The sequence below is a fragment of the Pagrus pagrus genome (assembly GCF_965226575.1).
Source record: "Pagrus pagrus genome assembly, chromosome: 20".
Lineage (NCBI taxonomy): Eukaryota > Metazoa > Chordata > Actinopteri > Spariformes > Sparidae > Pagrus > Pagrus pagrus.
The window spans coordinates 10823571-10844474 of record NC_140207.1 but is presented as its reverse complement, the minus strand read 5'-3'; the positions used below and the strand labels follow the sequence as shown (position 1 = coordinate 10844474).

The window sequence follows — 20904 nt, the reverse complement described above, 5'->3', positions numbered from 1 at the left end:
AGAAAGTACAGATATTTGTGTTCAAATGTAGGAAGGAAAAGTAAAATAAAATACAGATGAACCTGAAAAATCTACTTAGGGACAGTTACAAAGTGTCAGTAATTGTACATCCACCACTGAATCTGACATCGCCCACCTAGAATTGAACCGGAGACGCTGCAGGGGCGCCTCAGGCAGACTCTGATGAAGAGATTTTCATCATGATAACCCTCCAGATTTGTGAAATGCTGCCTTTTCATATTATAAACCTTCGCAGAGCGTTTTAGCATCTGACAAGCCTTCGAACTCCGGGGTCTTCCACCCAAACTGTTCTTCCTGGATCGTACTTCATTTTCCTCTTGGTACCTGCAGCAACACCAACGCAGTGCTATTTTTTGTTTGAACACCCACTTATTAAGTCATCTTGAGCAGCTACATTCGAACCAGATTTTAAGCTCGAGTTGACTTTTTCTCTCGGATGATTTGAATAATTTATGGAGTAGCTTTAACACTCGTGCAGATCCACATGTAGGGATAAGAGCGGCCTCAAAAGGTACAGCTGTAACTACATTAATTCATGAAGGAGGAATGTATTGCACCAGCTGTCTGCCTCAACGCTCGACTGAAACTGGTTGTTACAACGATTATGTTTCAGTGATGAGATTTAGAAAATATAACAGATATTTTTGCAGCCAACCGCTCGTACAAACGACTCAAACTGCTTTTTATTTAAATGGTTTCAGATGTCCCTCTGGTTCTGTAAACTTGTTTTCTCTTCGGCACTTTGCGACACAGTTTGAATTATCTTTGGTAATAACGTTCAAAGGCTGTTTCTTAAAGAAATCTGACAGCTAGAATTAAGTGTAAAACAAATGTGAGCTCTTTATGTGCCCAAGAGAATCAGAACAAACTGTTAGCGCTCACTCCGCTTTGCCAAAAACCTCTCTAGTGGTGGGCGGCGACGCCTACACACTGTTCACTGTTTTATCCTGCTCAGATTTTTTACTCAAATTACATAATGGACCAATGGCTGCTGCACTGCTGGTGATTGTGTGAATTATTCACTATGAAGCTCACTGCAGTCCTTTTGTCCTCTGCAACGCTCATCTGCCCGCTTCTCACTGTTACTCAGAGGTGTTTCCTTGCCCACATTTTCCACCTGCGTTCAGACTTTCAGGCTCGGCTTCATTAAGCCACATTTAATGTTTCCTTTTTCCTTTTTTTTAATTTCTTAGTTTCTGTTTCTGGGGAGCACGAATGCACAGGAAAACTGAGCAGAGGTCCCCAGTGGTAATACAGTACAGCTTATGTATTATTAGTAGTTAGCTTTACGTTAACCTGTGGTCCCAGGGAGAACGATAGGCATAAATGTAAAACACCAACAGGACAACATGCAGTAAAATGTTTCCTAGAGAGTGTCTAACATGAAACAAGGGGAGCAGATAAGAAAACAGTAAATGGAAACAAGACTACAGCTGCAACTTCAGCCCGGTTTTTTATGCTATATGCAAAATGGAATTAATATTCATTTAAAAACAAACTATTATTGGCTGTAATGTGATAATTGAGATGTAAAATAAATAGAGAGATCTTTCTTCTTGATTGGTAATTGTGAAATTAAAAATCATATGAGACTTATGTCTTAATTTCTCCAATACCAACAGCTTATTGATACTACAGTCTTTAATAATCAAGCCCAAAGGCCTGTTTAAACCAGGTTTTAATTATCTTAAATGAGCTGTGTCTCAGCCACTACTGCTGCCTGTAGCCTCTGACTGTGTTTGTCAGCGAGCCAAACTACAGTAACTAACTTAACTTAATAGTTTTAGATCACCTGCATGCACCAGTTCTTTTGACCTCACACATCTTTGCCTCCCTCTGTACCTCCCCGTCATCTCCCTGGTAAGGAATCATTAAAAGTTGGCTCAGTTTTTTGAAAATTAAATCATTTAGTCAATTATCTGTTTTAGCTATAAAGTTGAAACTTTAAAGTTTGAACCGCAGCTCTGAACAGTTTCATCTCTTCATGATTTCAGAAGCCTCGACAGTCACTTCATTATCCTTTTTTGTAGCCCGCCTCCACTCGATGTAGGATGCCAAAAAGCGAGTTGTAGCTCCCACGTTACATTAGCACCAGCTTCCTCTTTCACTCGCTGCCTCAAGTCCGGATTTGATCGTACATTTCTAATCATCTGCAGAGCTTTGCATGTTCATTCTCTCCCCAGTATGATACTAATTTGCTGGGTCCTTGCAGGGCTGCTCAAGTCCTCTCATTGGTGCCGTTTGGCCTTTCCAGGGTAAAAACTTCAGACAAAAGGCCCTTGTGGTTTTGGCCACTTGTTACTGAACCAGCCTCACTGTAAATAATAGTTAGAGGACTCTGTGGTTTGAGGAAATTGACTAAAAAGTATTAAAGCGCTCTTTTATGAGAGCATAACTGACTGTGACTCCTTCACATATATGATGTGATAGTTTGAAAATAATGAGTTTTAAAAGCCATATATCTTCAAAAGCCGCTGATGTATTTATTGAGCCGATGCTTTTGATCCTCGGAGCTGTAAAACCACTTCAGACAGGGTTTGTTCGGTCACAGGGGTTTGATATTGTGCCATGTGATGATGAACACTGAGACATTTAAGATAAATCAACCGTCAGAGATTTTGCCAAACCAAATGTAATGTCTTGGTTAGATCTGGCAGTTGTAAATATCAATAAGCAGGACTGCTTTATAGCAATATTAGATGTTTATAAGATCTTTGCAACAATTTACCTTGATTTACAAATTATTAGATTAGTTGGATTTGTCAAAAACAGACATTCCTATCTGGACCCGGGGGCTGGGCATTTTCCCAAATGTTTGACCTATTTTTGAAAGATATTAGAATAATTATATGATTCAGGATGAGTGGGAATGATGCACCACAAATTTTATTTTTATCATGATGATGTGATATTGGTTGTGGTCTGAACTACAGCCCGACCAGTACTTAATCCCTCAAATGTGGTTATCAAAGGCACAATATTTTACAGTTAAACCATAAACTTTATCGTCTAAAATGACATGGGTATTTATACACTTTCTGCATTATAACTTCTAAAACAAAAAGTTTGGCGCATAGTGAACAACATGTACGTTGATACCGATATATCTGTGATGGGGCAAAATTGGCCTATGGTATCTGCCAACTGATATACTGTATCAGTCGGGCTCTAATCTGTACAAAATGTATATAATATCTATTAATTGTGCAGCCCTATTTCTCAGGGTAGACTAACGTTAATGGAAAAAAGGTATTCTACCTACCTACGCAACATTTTTATGTGAAACATGTTTAATCTGGCCTAGTTTGGTGTTATGTAATCAAAACTTTTATGTGATTTATCTGTATTTAAATCATGCAAGTCCAAAAGCGTTCTCTGCCAATAAAAATAATGATCAGACATCTGATCAAACATCAGAGACTTCCTAAATCAACAGTCATCCTGGCTGATGAACCACCGTTGCTGCCGCTGCTGTTGTGTGTGTGTGTGGGACAGTTGCTGCAGTCAGTGGTACAATCTGTTCATCCCACTTAACCTCATTTCTCTCCGTGTGCGTGCACTCTCTCGCTCTCACGCTCTCTCTCCCCATGTTACTCACCAGATTACAGGATGCTCTCACTCTCTCACCCTTTTCATCCTACGCCATCAGCGAAGGAGTGTGGAAAGGCAGCACTCAGCAGGCTGCATTATGTTGTGCTCAGACGCGGCAGCAGTGCGAGCGATGCTCCTCATTCAGACAAAAGAGCCCGAACACGCATATGCGGCAGTGGCTCTGAAACACTGAACCCACACGGGGCTCAGACAAAATGTGGATAATCTCTTGTCCGTCGGGCACTGTCGGGCAGACAAAGGGACAACGCATGAGCACATATATGCACATACATGTGCACTCATGCGTATGCTAACATATATACGTCCATACACGTGATGTAAGGAGCAGAGTGAAGCTGTGCGTTGGCCTCAGGAAGCTTTTGTGGTATAGATTAAATTCCGCTGCAGAGCTGAAATTGGTCTTTAGCCGTGACTCTCGACAAATCTCTGTGGATTGGCATGCTGCGGGATTAGCTCAGATTATCTTTTATTCGTTTGTTTGGTGGGAAGTGCCGTCTGAAGATTTTGTTTTGAATCCTCAGACACCCAGACTGAGCACACAGTCCACAAAGCGCTTCCTCTGGAGGCTATTCTCTCTTTTTTTATGATGCTAATGTAAAATATTTTCTCGTCATCCTTTTGAAACTTTATTTAGATCAAGGCAGAGGCATGGTATTCTCTTGTAATAGAAGTGTGTTTACCAGCCTGGTCCCCCACTCCTGCAGTGTCAAGGCAGTTGGCTCCTACATCAAAGCCACTCAGATGTGATTATCATAATGCAAAGTCTTCATACTCTAAGTGTCTATGGCAAGCAGAAGTCTTTATTCTCTATGCGACAGCTCTGCCACATTATACCTCATTAAACCAAAAGAAATCCTTTAAACACACCCTGGATTTCACCTCCTGGCTGAACTCTGCTCCTCTCTTTCCTTTGCAGTACCTGATCAAAGTAAATGAGATCAAGACCAAGAAGGGAGTGGACCTCCTCCAGAACCTGATTAAGTATTACCACGCACAGTGCAAGTAAGTACCGCCTTAATCCCCCCCGACACTCAAAAAAACCGCTTGTGTCTCCATCTTTGCAGCTCTCGATGTCAATTTTCTATCCCCTGTATGATTCACAGATCTTGATTCGTATATATAGCTCTCATAAATATGCGCAGGTCATCACAGCGATATGTTCTGACAGCTGTGGGGTTTGGTGGGTAAATAAGTGGGTGCTCTCCGTGCCAGAACCGCAGCTCCACATCGGCCAGTGACAGAATGACAAATTTTCGCTCAGCGTTGCTAGGTCCTGTCATAACACCGAGACAAAACAATATACTTCCCTGTTAATCGCTTCAACCTGGGCTTTGATGGATAGAGAAGCTGCAGCCGTGATGGAATGGAAGGCGTAAAGGCAATCGATGGAGAGCTGAGGGAAGTGTGGGACCGCTCGCAGCCTGAAGGAAGAAAACAATTTGTGTTCCTTTTCAACGTCTGAACCTCTTAGTCCAACAAATGTGGGACAGTAATTTGTCAGCCATGTCATTTTACTCACCCAGGGAAACACGGAGTCTTGTAAGAACAACAGTGATCACTTTCTACTTTTCAAAAAGCTCCGGAAAACAACTCACAGTCGCTCCTCTGAGTCCAAAAGCAAACACAGAATCTACTCCTGTAGAAATTCCTGCACCTGTTGTCGCGAACTGCATTGCAATTATGGAACAATTGAGGCTTCAATATGCTCCAACGGAGATCTGATCATCTGAAAGCATCTGAAACTCCCACCACCCACACATTTTCTGATGCACAATTATCTTTCTGACTTTCTTTTTTTCTCACACTCTTTTTATTCTTTTCTGAATGGCCTCCATCACTCTTTTTTATGCACAAACAAGTGCAACACTATGAGTGCTTTTAAAGAGAGACTGTCCAAATGCTTTGCACTATTATCCCAATCATTTTTTTTGCTTATTACGCCTGGCCTCTCTATATGATGGCAGGCTTATCCCCCCACATTTGACTTAGGTTGTTCAGAGCACTTTCACCTTCTGATTTGGTTCATTCGAAGCATACTATTATCTTTAAGGCCTTATCAGATTGTCCAAAAGCATCTGATACCTACCCATCATGCACTATTTTGATGTTAATTACTACTTACCTTACACTTAACCTGCAGTGCTTGAATAAGAAAAAAAAAAAAGAAATCATTTGTCCAAAAATTGGATAAAAAGCATCTCCGAAAGGTCTTGAAAGGCATTAAATTGTGATACCTGCAGACACCCTGCTCAAGCTACAGCTGGAGTCATCCTTTAGCAGACACTGGCAATCAATAAAAACAATTACAGTTCTCTTCCAGAATGAACACAAGCTAAATCAAAAATGAGTCACAGCCTCCTACTAGAGTAACGAAATTGCCGCATGTGAGCTGGCAGGTTAACCAAGGTGTTGTTACAACAGATACAGGGATTTCCAGTGGACTACTTTCTGTGCTTTATTGAGAAGATTTCTGATAGTTTGGAGTCCATGTTTCTTAAAAATCTGGTGATGAGTAAAGTGAAATAGTCGTACTGGTTGTCAAAAAATGTTTGACTCCCTGAGGAAGGTGTTGAACATGACATCAGACATCTTACTTGTTTAAAAATAGAGTACCTTGGCTATTCTTGTAATTTTTATAGTTATAATAGTTACAAATACTGGATTTTCTCATAAAATGATAAGTAAAGGTAATTCTAAATGCATTTATGACTATATAGTACAGAAAAAAGTCAGCCGAGGTCAATCTTTTTCTAGAGCTGCCGTTTCAACACTGTAGCTATGCATTCTGCAAGGCCACCGGTACTTGACGTGCAGAGCTGGATGGAGTGGGAGGAAAGAGGTGGGATCCTTGATGCACAGATTGAAAGAAAACAAGCGGAGGAGAGAAGTGTCAGAGAGAGTGATGAACAGAGGAAGGGAGTGAGAGAGAGAGAGGGGTCATTAGCGGTGATTTGCTGCTGCAGCGCTGCTTCGAGGTGTGCCCCACAGACAGATCTATAATGGATTTCAGGATGTCCTGTAAGCACCTCTGCAAATCTGCTGTGGACGCGGCCAGCTGCGATTTCTGTGCCAAGAGCCAAAGATCGAGCCGAGCTATACATTAAACATGAACTGCGCCAACCTCCTCCTCCTCCTCTCTGTGACCTTCAGAGTGTAACACCTGACATTTGAGAAGAAGTCATTGCTTGTCAGTCGTATTTATTACAATGCATGTTACAGTCAGTGAGATTCACACGTGCCTCTGTTCTGCAGTTTCTTCCAAGATGGCTTGAAGACAGCGGATAAGCTGAAGCAGTACATCGAGAAGCTGGCAGCTGATCTCTACAATGTAAACACACATGCTTCTTATGCTTTTATTTTGGCTTTTATTCTTCAGAGAATCAAAGCTGATCTCCTGCACATCTGTGATTCAACACAAAACATCTCATCTCAAGTTCTGCTTGCTAGTTTTTTTTTTTCCAGAATCTAATGCATCCCTTATTCAGCAGATAAACTTTTCTCATACTGGAAAAAGCTAGTAAGTGGACCTTGTGTTGAGATTTTTCGTGGTCGAATGACTCTTTCCAGCGTCGGTACTGAAGAAATTGTTAGATAAACGTGTTGTGTTTACATGCAAGTTATTAGAAAGTGTTCTGTCGTGCTCAGAATAGGATATGTAGCGAAGCAAACCACAAAAAAAACTGACTGACTGCTCACCACCATTCCTTATTTTAAGCACTGCTGTGCTCTCTCCTGAGGCCGCAGTTTTATCAAAATAGACAGAAATGCTCCTGCAGTTATTGTGTGTGAGAATGCAGCACATCTGCAGGAAGTGTCATGATTCAGAATCTCCTGGAAACTGGTAAACCTAACATATCCAAAGATGGTAACGCCCTGGAAAAGTAGAGCTCCTCAAACTGTGCGGCTTGCAGCTAATAAATCTAATTTAACAGAGCAACGTTTTGATTGTCAGGCAGTGACACACAATAGAGCTGGAACTAACAACGATTTTCCATTGTTGATTAAGCTGTCAATTGTTTTCTTGATTAATCAATTAGTTCTTTGGTCTATTTGGTTTCAGCCCAAGATGATAGCTTAAGATGTCTTGTTTTGTCCACGACCCAAAGATACTCAGTTTACTGTCATAGACGAGGAAAAAAAACAGAAAATATTCATATTTGAGGATGTGGAATCAGGATTTTGACTTTTTTTTTTACTTAAAAATGACTCAAACCATCTTCCCATAGGAACAATGAGCTCACAATAAGAGTATTTTCAAAAGAGAAAGTAAAGGGAAGTTTACAAATTGTTGATTTCAGTCTAGGTATTTTTATGAGGCATTTTATTGGTACAATAAACAGCTCTATGTAAACACAGCTAGTAATCGCTCAGCTCTGCTGGTGCATTTGTTCCCCTCAGATCAAACAAACTCAGGATGAGGAGAAGAAGCAGCTGACTGCCCTGCGGGATCTGATCAAGTCCTCCCTCCAGCTGGACCAGAAGGAGGTAGGCAGGTCACACCCGGACAAATTCAAACTTGTAGCGAGTGAAATTCTTAACAAGGCCGACCCAAAGTCAGCCGTACAGTACTAAAACACAGCAATGGCGCACTTGATTCACTAATAGGTGCCGCCCAGACATGTGAGAGAATGATTTTTACCACACACGTCCTCTCACTCTGGCCACTACCAGGTCTGGAGCTTGTCTCCTGCAGCACAGAGCGAGTGCCCAGTGCTGTACCATGCTGGTAGCCAGTGTGTGGTAGGCTTTGCTGGTGACCAGTGTTGTGCCTCACTGGCTGCTCAGTGGAGAGCCCCCTCACTGCCCGACCTCACACCACATCACACATACTGCCAACGTTTCCTTCTCACACATTCACACTGTCGGTCCACTGTTCTGCATGACACGATTTAGACAATCTTTCACCTTTAATTTACACTTTCTGTAGCTTCTGTTGCTAATAGCACCCGCGGTGAGCATTTACAGATAGAGAACAAGCACACGCGATAATGGTTTCGGTCTTTCACACCCACCGCCTGCACCTGAGTTAGATCTTTCACACCTCTCCCCTCTATCTCCCCCCTTCTGCCTTCTGCTTGTCTGGAATCAAGTCTAGAAGAGTAAGTGCTGGTGCATGTGGAGCATGCTGGCGTCTATCTGGTTGTTATGCTTGACAGTAGAGTGGTTTGGCCCTTTAGAGGCGTTGCAGAGCATGTCTGGTAGATTTTTAACAATCATTTTCCTGTTAGCACTCTCAGACACTGTGCTTTGATGAGTTTGTAGTGTGTTTGTGTGCGTGTTGCATGTCTGTCACCCGCGTCTCTGTGCATTACAAGTGTTAAATTGCGGCGTCTTGGATTCGCACAGGACTCGCAGAGTAAGCAGGGCGGCTACAGCATGCACCAGCTGCAGGGGAACAAGGAGTTTGGCAGCGAGAAGAAAGGCTACCTGCTGAAGAAGAGTGACGGGTAAGCTGCTAACACAGCCACTGTTTTTCAAAACGCTGCTGCGGAGCACCGTTCATGTTGCATTAACATTTAGCAGAAGAAGAGGAAACACAACTCCTTTGCTAATGTGTCTCCCCACCCTGCTCCTCCTCCTCCTTTACAGGCTGAGGAAGGTGTGGCAGAGGAGGCAGTGCTCAGTGAAAGGGGGCATGCTCACCATCTCTCATGCCACGGTGAGTACAAAACAAATGTACACACACACAGACACACACACACACACACACTCCCTGACCCCCGCGAGTGACTGTGCTGATCAAAGGGAGGACATCATGCGGGGAGGTTGCGTTGGGCTTTCTCAATCTGGAAGCTGGCAGAGTGGAATTGACATAGATGAGTTGTCATGGCAACCCTGTCCCCCCCCTCCTCTCGTCTCCTCTCCTCTCCTCTCCTCTCCTCTCACCCCTCCCCCCTCAGCCTGCTGCGCCTCGGTGACTCATCTCAGAGCCAGTGTGCGAGCGCTACTGTATACGCTGGCACGTCTGTGGAGTCGTCTCCACTCTCGTGCAGCTGTGGCGGCCAGCGAGCAGCGTGATGTTTTCTCTTCCAGTGTGGCATCTATACACCGACTGTGTTAACTAAGTTATGACGTCCTACCGAGCCTCAGAGACGAAGAGAGCTGCTGGACACAACCAGCGGGTTTAGCCGGTGTCTCATCGGGCACAGATAATCAGTAAATCCAGGAAGTGTTTAATGTGGACTTAGGAATTTAGAAGGAAAATGAAATCCTGTGCATTTAGGCTGTTAACCTGACTGACACTGTACTTTGAAATGATGAGATTATAACGTCTTTAGTACTGTTTGTTAAAGGAAGTCAGAGGTCATCTGACTGATAATCAGCAACCCACTCACCAGAATAAATGCTGACAGTAAACGTTTCTTTAAACAGATAAGCTGAAATATTACTGCTTTAGGTTAAATTTTATATTTTATGCTTTGACAGTGTTCTGTTTGTAAAAATCACTTGGTTAGGGTTAAAAAAAGATCATGTTTTGACTTAAAATACCTGATTTGGTCACCACAAACACAGCCAGAGATTTGATCCCTGTCATTGTAGAGTTTGCCCTCGTAAGCAGGCTGAGTTGCTTATATGAAATAAATAAACCATGACAATAACTATATGAAGATTATGTGTCAGGCACCATATTGCTTAGGTTAGGAACACCATGAGCCTTCCCTGTCTGAAGAGTTAGCTTTATGGTTTGTAGACCTGAGGAGGATCACTGTCAGATCAAATTGTTGCCACTTATACCAAATACAGTAAAGCGTTGTGGTTTGCAGGATCTATTTTTCATTATTTGCCCTTTGTCCTCAGCAAGACTCTAATAATATCTTTCTAATTAAAGTCCCCCTCTTGAATGCGTTTCAGTGTGTAGAAAGTTTAACACAGAAGAAGGCTGTTATAATCTACAGTAAGTTTATGTATAAAGCCCCGGTTTATTCTTCAACCCTTATAGATTAAGTTAAACATATTTGAATGTACTTTTAACGAGTTGGAGATGGAAAATCAGCATTTTGCGTGTTTGTCACATGATAATAATTCAAATATAGGCCCATTTTATATCTTATGGTGCAAAAACAAACTAGATTAAGCTTTAAGCTGGACTAGCAGCGTTGCTCTTGTTGTCCTTTCATTTAATACCAGTTTCCAGTTTATGTTTTGAATTTTGGTACAGTCCGGTGCTACATGTTTGATCACTGATTGTGACTTAAACCAACAGTCTCTCTTGTATTTAAAATGGGACAATTAATACCTCTCACAGTTCATGAAAAGGATGATAAGCCTGGTGAAGCCAACACTCGTCTGAACCTCTGCAGTTTTATTGGTCACAAATCAAGGTTTTATGGTTTTGGGGTGTGAGGATGATTTGAACCTTCACACAGCAGCTACTGTACCTCGAACATGAAAACATCAATCCGTCTGCTCCAAGACGCTCGGAGGAAGTGGTTGTCTCAGATGTGATATAAAAGGATTCCCCTTTGTTCTGTCAGCAGATGAAGGGAGTGAATCTTTAACCTATCACTCTGCTCTGGTTCACGGAGTGGTAGTTATATGAGACCTTATAATCATTTCTCTCCGTCTGGAGGCGGTTCACCAACTTCCTTTTTCTTCCACCGGTGTGGCAGCTGAACTCTGGGTGACTCTCGATGACATGGCAGGTTGCCAGCAGGCCAGCCGAGCTCCATGGCTCATCACAGCCTGTTAGCATTTCATTAGCACGTGCACTCGCCCCTCCTCTGCCCGGGCACTGGCAGGAGACAATGCTCAGCGTATATGTGCCAACTGGGTCCATTATCACAGCCCAGCAGCCAGCACAGTCCGGCTTCTTTAAGAGGAGTCCTGAGTTCATCCTGTATCTGTGTGACGGGATTTTGTATCTTTAACTTTGTGAATATTCAGGTTGATTTTATGTTTCCTGTCTGATTAATGTGATATGTTTTGTTCTCACAGTCCAACAGGCAGCCAGTCAAACTCAACCTGCTCACCTGCCAGGTCAAACCCAGTCCTGAAGACAGGAAGTGCTTCGATCTCATTTCTCGTAGGTTGAACACACTCATCCTGCACATTTCACCAACATGCCAGATAGGGCTGCACGATAGTCAAATAAAAACTGACATTACAGTAAGTTGATTTTCTGCAATATAAGAAAACCAGCAAGAATTTTCACCAGATAATTTAAAAAGCTGTAACAGGACATGTTTGTGTTAATTTGCCTTGCTTGACATTGCACACACATTTGACTATTGGGAATGCGATGATGATGCTGAAACAATATGTTGTGCCAGAATAGCTTAGTTGTATATAGAGCTACAACAGTTAGTCAACAGACATATTTTTGGAGAATCGATTGATGGTGAAAGTACTTTTTCATGAAAAAATGGCAGAAAATGCTCTTTCCAGCCTCTCAGATGTGAAGATTTACTGCTTTCCACCATTGTATTTCATATCAAACTGAATATCTTTGTGTTTTGGATTGACACAACAAGGCACTTAAAGTCAGCACCTTTGTGTCTAAGAAACTGGGATGGACATTTCTTGGTATTTCTGACATTTTATGTTGTTTCAAACAGTTAATTTATTAATCTGGAATATAATTGTTAGTTGCAGCCCTGGTCATTAACATGTTTTAGTGTGAGACAGTTGGGGAATTCCTGCCTCTGCTAGGCATCAAAGAAAGCAGATCTTTGGAAGTATAACACAGACTTTTCTATAACAGACTATTTTTAGAGTGCTTCTCAAACAGGTGTTGCACACACACACATATATTTGAATAGTTTACTGTAAGCTGTTAGTTTAATAAAATACCAGATAAGACATTTGCTTACTTTATGTCTGTTTCTGTATTCCACAGATAACCGGACATATCATTTCCAGGCTGAAGATGAACAAGAGTTTGTCATGTGAGTAAAACAAAGTATTCATGATTATTTCTAAAGGTTTAAAGTTTCTGCTATAAGATACCTTTACTTAAATCCAGAGAATGAGTTTGATATTCGTGTGTGACCTGATGTTTTTTTATTAATGGCGGCTTGGTTTGCAAGTCATTGTCACACTCGAAGACAGGAAGTGTTTTGCTGTGTGAGGAGCAGATTGACTCTCGATTGAGTGGCAGCGAGGGCAGCAGTGGGATTTGTGGTCGGCAGTAATTCAGGTCGCTGTAACCTCACACTGTTGGTTCCCATGAAGACAGACAGAACTAGAAGATTAGCAATTCAAAACAAATGTTAAATGAATTATCGCACAGCACCGTTAAGTTTTCTGTAGACTCTCAGTCGTTAGGCTGAATTTCAGCTAAGCTTTTCTTTCTGGTTTCACAGCAAAGAGAATGTTGTATAATATCTGCTAATTAAAATAAGTTGTATGTAAACAAATAGTATTCTCTAAAGCTCTCCTGAAGTAGAATTATGTAAAACAATTCACGTTTCATTAATGTAGACTTCAAGTTTATTTAGAAAGCTGTCAGTGACTCGCACTGTTTCTCACACATACGTTGTTTCTCTTGCCGTATGTACCGTATGAGTAGAGCTAGATATAAGTGAGCTAGCTAAGGCTAGGTGCTCAAAGCTACATTAGCCGCTACTAGCATAACACACCCAAATCTCCAACTGAACTGACTGTGCATTATGGGTAATGTAGGCACCAGGTTTCAACAACAAAGAAGAATGATTGAATAGATAGTTTGGTAGTTAGCTAACCAAACAGCTAGCTTGGTTAGCTTGCACATTGTCCTAATGCAGCAAAAAAGCTCAAAGACTACAAGTTTGAAACTGAATACAATGAAAATAACACAAAACAAATACAATATAATGAGATAATATAGTAAAAATAACAAAAAATGATAATATATTGCCTGTATTGCCTCTGAGAGCAAACATGTTTGAAGATCAAAGATAAACAATAGTTAGTATTAACATTATATTGCTTTAATTAACATTTAATCAGGACAAAATGTTAATTAAGGCAAAACTAATTAAAATGTCAAGATAAGATTGAAATGTCTTCTTTTGTAGCTGGATAATCGTGGTTGTAATGTTAATTCTGTCTGCTTTAAATTCACAAAAGCCAAAATTATGGATAAACAGACTCAAAAAGGCCCTCTGATGCATCTCAGAAACACACTGAATCATATGAAAACAAATCTGAATCTTCTCGAGCTGCCTCGACTAAAACACTCTTTGATTTGTGGCACTTGATCTGTGCTCGCATGTTCTCGCTCTGATGCCTTGCTGTGGCTGCGGCACTTGGTTCAGTGCTGCTTGAACACTCAGTATGTACATGTCGTCCGCTGGGATCCAGCTTTCTGCTCCTCACTGCCGCTCCTGTCACGCACTTCTAACTGCAGCCTCTTCATGGGATTTTCCATGAAATATTTAGTATTCCATAGGGCTCCGGCTTCGTGCAATTACGCTCCCCCTCAATTAGGCGAGCAGCATATTATAATGCATAATATAAGTAAACACAAGAAGGCTTTGGCTCAGCATCTGTGCACCTACGCTTCTGTCGATGGAAATATCTTGTTTTTTTTCACACATTCAGATAAACAGACAGACTCACACTTCAGTTTATGTGCCCACTCCCTGTCTGGCCTCGGCCTTTGCAGACAGGCTTGAGTGACAATGACAGAGGAAGTGCTGACGTCAGGCTCATAAAGCCCAGTGTGTGTGTTGGTGTGTGTGTTGGTGTGTGTGTGAGAGGGCCGGTTCAGTGGCTAGAGCGCAGGAGCAGATTGTGCCGTGTATTGAACTGCAGGAGGCCATGTTTGAAAGGCAGCCACAGTGTTTCCTGTCTGCATGATGCTTAATGGCCACAGTGTGTGTGGGTGTGTGCATGTCTGTGTGCATCTGTGTGTGTTTTACCTTTTCAAAGTGAATGAACCGGCGAGCACAAAAGAGTGTCGAGGAAAGTAATCCAAAATTAGAACGATTTCAGGGAAAAGAGTCACAAGGAATGCTATTGTTATGGTCTTAGTAGCTCTCCAAACATCTTTTGTGCAGTTTAAGTTTATATACGGTCTGAATGTGTTTAATGAAGCATACAGACAGTTTATTTTTTTGTGATGATAAGAGTGATGAGGTCTTGAGTTTATGGAAATCATCATCTTGCTCTTTCATTGCAATAATTTACATTTTTTTGTGATTTATTTAGATTTTTTCTAGAGAAGAAATGATTAGTTGCCAGAAAAATAACAGGCAAATATTTCTGTGATTCATTGTTTAAAGAATATTTCAGGAACAAAATGCCAAATATTCCCCACGTCTCTGCCTCTAAACAGTTAGTTTTCCTCTGTTTGGAGTTGAATATCTTTTTATCTAGAAATTGTGATGGTCATCCGTCACTTTCTTGTCACATTGCACAGATGAGGGGTTCCTGAACATTTTCCCTTTAAAGGGACAAACTGAAACTTAGTGGATCACAGGCCAAGAGCATTAATCTATCGTATTGTTAAGATGCAAAATGGTGCTAGGAAGTGCAAGTGTCGCTGTGCCTGCCGTCCTCAGATTAGGAAAAATAATTGGGGATCTTAAAACAGAATAAACATTATAATATTTCTTTTAAAAACATAATTTGTTTTTGCTTGAAACATCTGGCAGGTCAAATTGAACCTTATGGTGGGCCAACTTTGGCCCTCGGGCCCCACTTCTGGCAGCCCTGGTATCGACCAAACAATGAACAGACCTGAGAAATAATCCTCAGATTAGAGCGACTCCAACTATTGATTTTTAGCTCACTTACTTTATATCTCACAGTGTTTTAATCTCTCAAGTAAAACTTAACAAATTACATTACAAATAAAGTGTCGTTTTATAACACCAGTGATGATGTGTTTCCTCTGTGCAGTTGGATCTCGGTGCTGACCAACAGCAAGGAGGAGGCGTTGAACATGGCGTTCCGTGGCGAGCAGAGCAGCGGCGGCGAGGACGGTTTAGAGGACCTGACCAAAGCCATCATAGAAGATGTGCTTCGCATGCCGGGCAACGAAGTCTGCTGCGACTGCGGAGCTTCAGGTGTGTACTGCTGCTGTGTGTCTGCTCAGAGAGGCTCCACACATACATATTAATAAACATCCCCCTCCTGCTTTGTGCTTAGTCGACCCTCACCTTGTTACCGTAAAAAACAAACACGTTCACTTCAGCATTTTCTGATATAACTGCGAGCAAATGTTATATTTAGAGCGCCAATCTCGATTCCTTTGCAATGTCACTGCAGCCCCGAACTCAGCGTCCTTCAGTTGGATGGTGACTGAACAAGCCGCACTGCAAATCCCCCAGCAGCCTTCAATAAATAAGCGCGCGCGTGTGTGTGTGTGTGTGTGTGTGTGCAAGTGTTGTTAGCATGCAGGACACAACCTGATCCTGATCCTCCCCTGCATTAAGAAGCAAAGACTCAGCATTCAGGAGTGGCATAGACATTCAGGCCGTCTGACACTTACCACACACACACACACACACACACACACACACACACACACACACACACACACACACACACACACACATATATATATATCTTTATACATATATATATATACACACACACACACAAACATATACGCACACACATTCTCCTTTGTCAACACAAACACACACTCTCACTGACCGACGGACGAGAGGACTTTATGCTCTGAGGGGAAAAAAAGCATTTCCCTGCTTTGAGAAACAACATCATTACATCACGTTGTTACATAAGTCACACACGCTCGGTCGACCCCTGCAATCTGCAGAGAGGGGAGGCAATTTGTCATGTCTATGCTCTTGTTGCTGTGTCCGCTCGTGGACATGTTTTCAGTAGTAACTCGTCTTCCAGATGTGGGTTTAGGCTCCGTTTCCTTTTTGTTTCTTGTTTTTTTTTTACCCCCTATTTCCTTATTCTTTAGTGGGTCCCCTGTAGCTTCCACAAAGTCGTTGCTGGTCTTTCTGGGGTCCAAATTAACAAGGCAAGAAATATAAAAATTGAAATAGCCCAGTATCAATAAGACAAGTGCAGTGCAGTGTAATGCAAGCATAAAAAGACAGCAAAAGAAATAACTCAACATAAATCAACAAACCGTAACCCATAGTAGAAACGGAAACAAAACTGTCAAAAATATGGCTCCGAAAAGTAATTAAAAAAACAAAAAGGTATCAAAACAGCTTTCACACACTGGCATCATTGATATATTGCTCAGTTTAAGTTTAAGTGACATCTTGAATATCTAAAAATGTAAAGCTAGGAGCTCTTCTGTTAGGTATACGTCACCAAAACGCGTCGTAGTTTATTTTGAAGGTCTAACATGACGATGCCATGACAATGCAGGCAATTTAATAGTTTAACAAAGAGTGCTTTGGAGTTTTCTTGTGATTTATATGGAAACAAATCTATTTTTAATCTGTTGATGTGCTTGGGATGCACTCTCTTACCAGTAAAACCTCTACACAGAACAGTTGTCATCATATAACTGGTTGTTTCCCTTCATCCAATCACAAAAGAGCTCAGACATCGCTCCGGCAGGGTTTCCATTCCTCGACGCATAAAATTAACTTCACGTCTGAAAGGTCATTGTAATGACTTTCAAAGGTCACGTCTTTGTTCCCTATGGTCTGAGCAGAATGAGGACAGCTCTATCTCATTTGAATTCTCCCAGGATCTCCCTCTATAAGACACAGCTTTGCAGCTTTAGCATTAATCAGCTATAGAGGTCACCATGCATCAACTCATCATGCTTAACATGCACTCTGTGACCTATCACCAGCTCGCATCTGTTCATGATGTTATGAAAATATGTGTGTGCGTGTGCTTGCCTTCCGTCCGTGTTCCTGTGTATGACTCATTGGTTTTTTGGGCGGACGGCTCTAGTTCTGTCATTTCACACCTGGTATTCACTTGCGCCTCGAGTGACCACTTGTGATCAGATTATCATTTCCCCACTCTATATGCAAATAAACCAAACATCTCTTGGATGCGTGATTGTGTGTAAAATGTTTTTCACACTCAGACAGAAGTATTTTCATGTTTAACAATTAACAAGAAGGCCCAAATGAAGAAGTCGTCTCTGCTACTGACACTTTTTACAAGGAGAGACACAACTTAAATATATTCTATTTAATGCCAGATTTACAAGAAGAGAATTTGCCATAGTCGTTTCATAAAGCTTTTTTAGTTTCTTCTCACGCAACAACCCTTAAAATCACACAATTTGTTAAGGAGTCTGGGGATATTTGGATGGTTAGTCGAGATCAGTTCTCTAGTGGTCTGAAACATCTGTTGTTGATTTATAGATAAAATCACACATGAAGCCAATAAATAAATAAGTTTTGGTTTTGCCATCTGCTTCATTTAAAAGAACAGTGTGTAGGATTTAGTGGCATCTAGCGGTGAGGTCGCAGATTGCAACCAACTGAACACCCCTCGCCTCACCCTCCCACTACTAAAATAAAAAAAATACCTGTATTAAGATGTGTCACGTCGTTCGTCAATACAAGTTTATCCACGGCGGTTGTGATCTTGAGCAGTGAAATAAAACGTAAAATCCTCTTTTTCTGAGACAGAAACAAGGCCGAGACCTTTAAAAATAAACCCATTATGAGTACTTAAACACTGAGCCACAGCTCTGTCCTGTGTGTGATTTGTATACGACTGTATGATATCCATCCACAGAAAATAACACCGGTAGCGCCAGCGGGCCTGTTTTGTTGTGTGCGTTATGTTGTGAAGAGCTACATCCTGTTTAAACAGTCACAGCCCTGTTATAAAGCAGTTTCATGGCAGAAAATGTATAGAAAACTACCTGTACACATTGCTGTCAGTGGTTTTGGTGTTAGTGCCTCACAAGAGTAATGGCTTCTGTCAAGGCTCGCCATTTCTCTCCCAAGTTCTGCAATCATACAGGAATAAATCAAATGTAAGGACGCTGAGAAACCAATTTCTCTGCTGACAGCAGCCGCATAGAGTGCAGCCACACGAAATGTATATACAGTAAAGAGTAGGACTGATGCTTTTTACTGCTGAGAAATGTCCTACTTGTTATTCTCACGTAGAGTATAAGTGCATTTTTTGCCTTTAGTCGACAGCAAAGATAGGAGTGGCATGTGCCTGATATACCAGGCTGGACTTGAGTTGCATTTTCTGGCATTACTGCGCTTCTTTCTGCGATTTGGAGCTCTCAGTGCTACCTGGTCCAACTTAAATCGAAATCTGTCATTTGATTTTCAGTATAGGCTTAAATCTGAGGCGTTTATCCAACTAATAATAGTTTTACAGGACCTGCACCATCTGTCCATCCACTCATGCCCACACTAACTATAGCAGCAACTGTACACTGAGAAATATGGAGAAAAAACGCTGCATCACTTTCCCGTCATATGTTCTGTATTGATAGATCCTAAATGGCTGTCCACCAACCTGGGGATCCTGACCTGCATCGAGTGCTCCGGCATCCACCGAGAGATGGGGGTTCACATCTCCCGCATCCAGTCCATGGAGCTCGACAAGCTAGGAACCTCAGAACTCTTGGTGAGTCAGAGAAATGGTTAACGCTCTTTACTACTTTCTATTTGTGGTGAAATATTAGAAATAATCAAAGAGTAGTGAGCGCAGAATAGAGATACGTGATGCTGACTTTTTCTTCTTTCTCCCCCAGCTGGCCAAGAATGTAGGGAACAGTAGTTTCAATGAGATCATGGAGGGAAACCTTTCTTCCCCTACACCAAAGCCCACTCCATCCAGTGACATGTGAGTACTCTCCAAGATAAAACTCTCCCTGAAAACTGGATTTGTTTGACATCCAAACAGCTGACTGAACTCGTCTTCCCCCTCCGCAGGACGGTGAGGAAGGAGTTCATCAATGCTAAATACGTGGACCACAAGTACGCGAGGAAGACGTGCACATCCGCGGCAGCTAAAATGATCGAGCTGTTTGAGGCAGTCCAGTCCAGGGACCTGCTGGCCCTCATCCAGGTCTACGCAGAGGGGGTGGAGCTAATGGAGCCGCTCCCGGAGGTGGGGCCGGTGAGTCCATTTAGTTTATGGATATGTACACAGAGCTTAGATGGTCAGGTTCGCCAGTATCAAAAAAAAATTTACTTACATGTTGTGGTTATTTGTTGATTTATCATCTCTGAACTCTTTTTCAAAAATAGTTGCTTATTTACACATCCAGCTGTCATGGAGCAACATTATCATTCATTTTGAGTTGTGTTTATGTCAGCCTAGTGAACTTCAGTCAAACAGTGGTTTCCACCTGCTCCTGAGGGAAATATCTGTCTTTTTAGCTGCTAAATGCTCCAATATGATCAACATCTAGTTGCTAACTGCTACTTGTTGCTTGTTTTTATCATTTTTCCTATTTAAAAAATTACAAAAAAGAAACAGGTAAAGCTTGAAATCTTAGTACATAAGGCCAAAACTATCTTTTTGTTGTTGTTGTTGTTGCTTTGGGTGAACTGGCACTAACATGATTTGGTGGCTCATTTGGCTCAGATGTGTATCATGCAACATTGAATTCAAGGTTAGTGTGTTACCTGTAATCGTGGCTACACGTCCACCTCCTCCCATAACCATAAAACGATCCCTGTCAGAGCTGAACACAGTTTACTGCAGCGCTCCATCCTCATGTGAGGTTTACTCCCAGCAGGACGACCAACGCTGACACATTTCTACCAGTTGGCGAGTTATTTGGCGGGTAGCAAAGGGTGTAACAGTTGGAAAATTTTGAGTCATGCGGAGAACTTCGCCAGCAGGTGGTGATGTCCAGCAGCCTCCACCACCACATCGAAGGGCATCATCCCATTTATTTACTCAGATGACGACATCTGTGGCGGCCTAATTCATGTCCCTGCTTTTTATGCCGTGGTTCAGCCCGTTTCCTCTTTGTTTCCTCGGCCTTTTGCGCCGCTGCTTTAGGCACGAGTGAAAGTTAAAAAACGAGCGGTAGATGGTGAAGATACTGTGCCGTAAACAACATGTGTGATCGGACTTAATCTGACATAAATGGGTCAACGCGGGCACGGTTGTTCTCTAATGAAAAATTAAATGTACATCGCAGCAGCAGCAGAATAAAAAGAGGATATCAGTTGGTGATTGAGGGAGCTGCTGCTGCTGCTGTCTGCGCTATGAAGTCTGACTCACCGATATCTGATCTGCTGCTGTCAGTACATCTGAATGGCTGCAGACAGCACAGTGACATCCACCTCCCTCACACAGACCGCACAACAGGGATGCTTGACTTAACACAGCCCTTACTCTCCCCCGTAGATGCCAAGACGCCACCGAATGTACAGCACATATATTCCAACATATATTTCATCTTTT

At 42.0% G+C, this 20904-nt stretch overlaps 1 protein-coding gene across 5 annotated transcripts in view; it reads left to right on the top strand.

The window, feature by feature from the left end:
• The window catches only part of asap1b (ArfGAP with SH3 domain, ankyrin repeat and PH domain 1b), a 61865-nt gene that overhangs the window by 29490 nt on the left and 11471 nt on the right, over positions 1–20904 (top strand). For all 5 annotated transcript variants that reach the window (XM_084340863.1, XM_084340862.1, XM_084340866.1 and 2 more), the window contains exons 7-17: positions 4550–4635; positions 6886–6961; positions 8032–8118; positions 8980–9080; positions 9223–9292; positions 11569–11656; positions 12470–12518; positions 15457–15623; positions 18974–19107; positions 19235–19326; positions 19416–19602. In XM_084340863.1, coding sequence (XP_084196989.1) covers positions 4550–4635; positions 6886–6961; positions 8032–8118; positions 8980–9080; positions 9223–9292; positions 11569–11656; positions 12470–12518; positions 15457–15623; positions 18974–19107; positions 19235–19326; positions 19416–19602 — 1137 coding nt within the window. The remainder of the gene's footprint in view (positions 1–4549; positions 4636–6885; positions 6962–8031; positions 8119–8979; positions 9081–9222; positions 9293–11568; positions 11657–12469; positions 12519–15456; positions 15624–18973; positions 19108–19234; positions 19327–19415; positions 19603–20904) is intronic.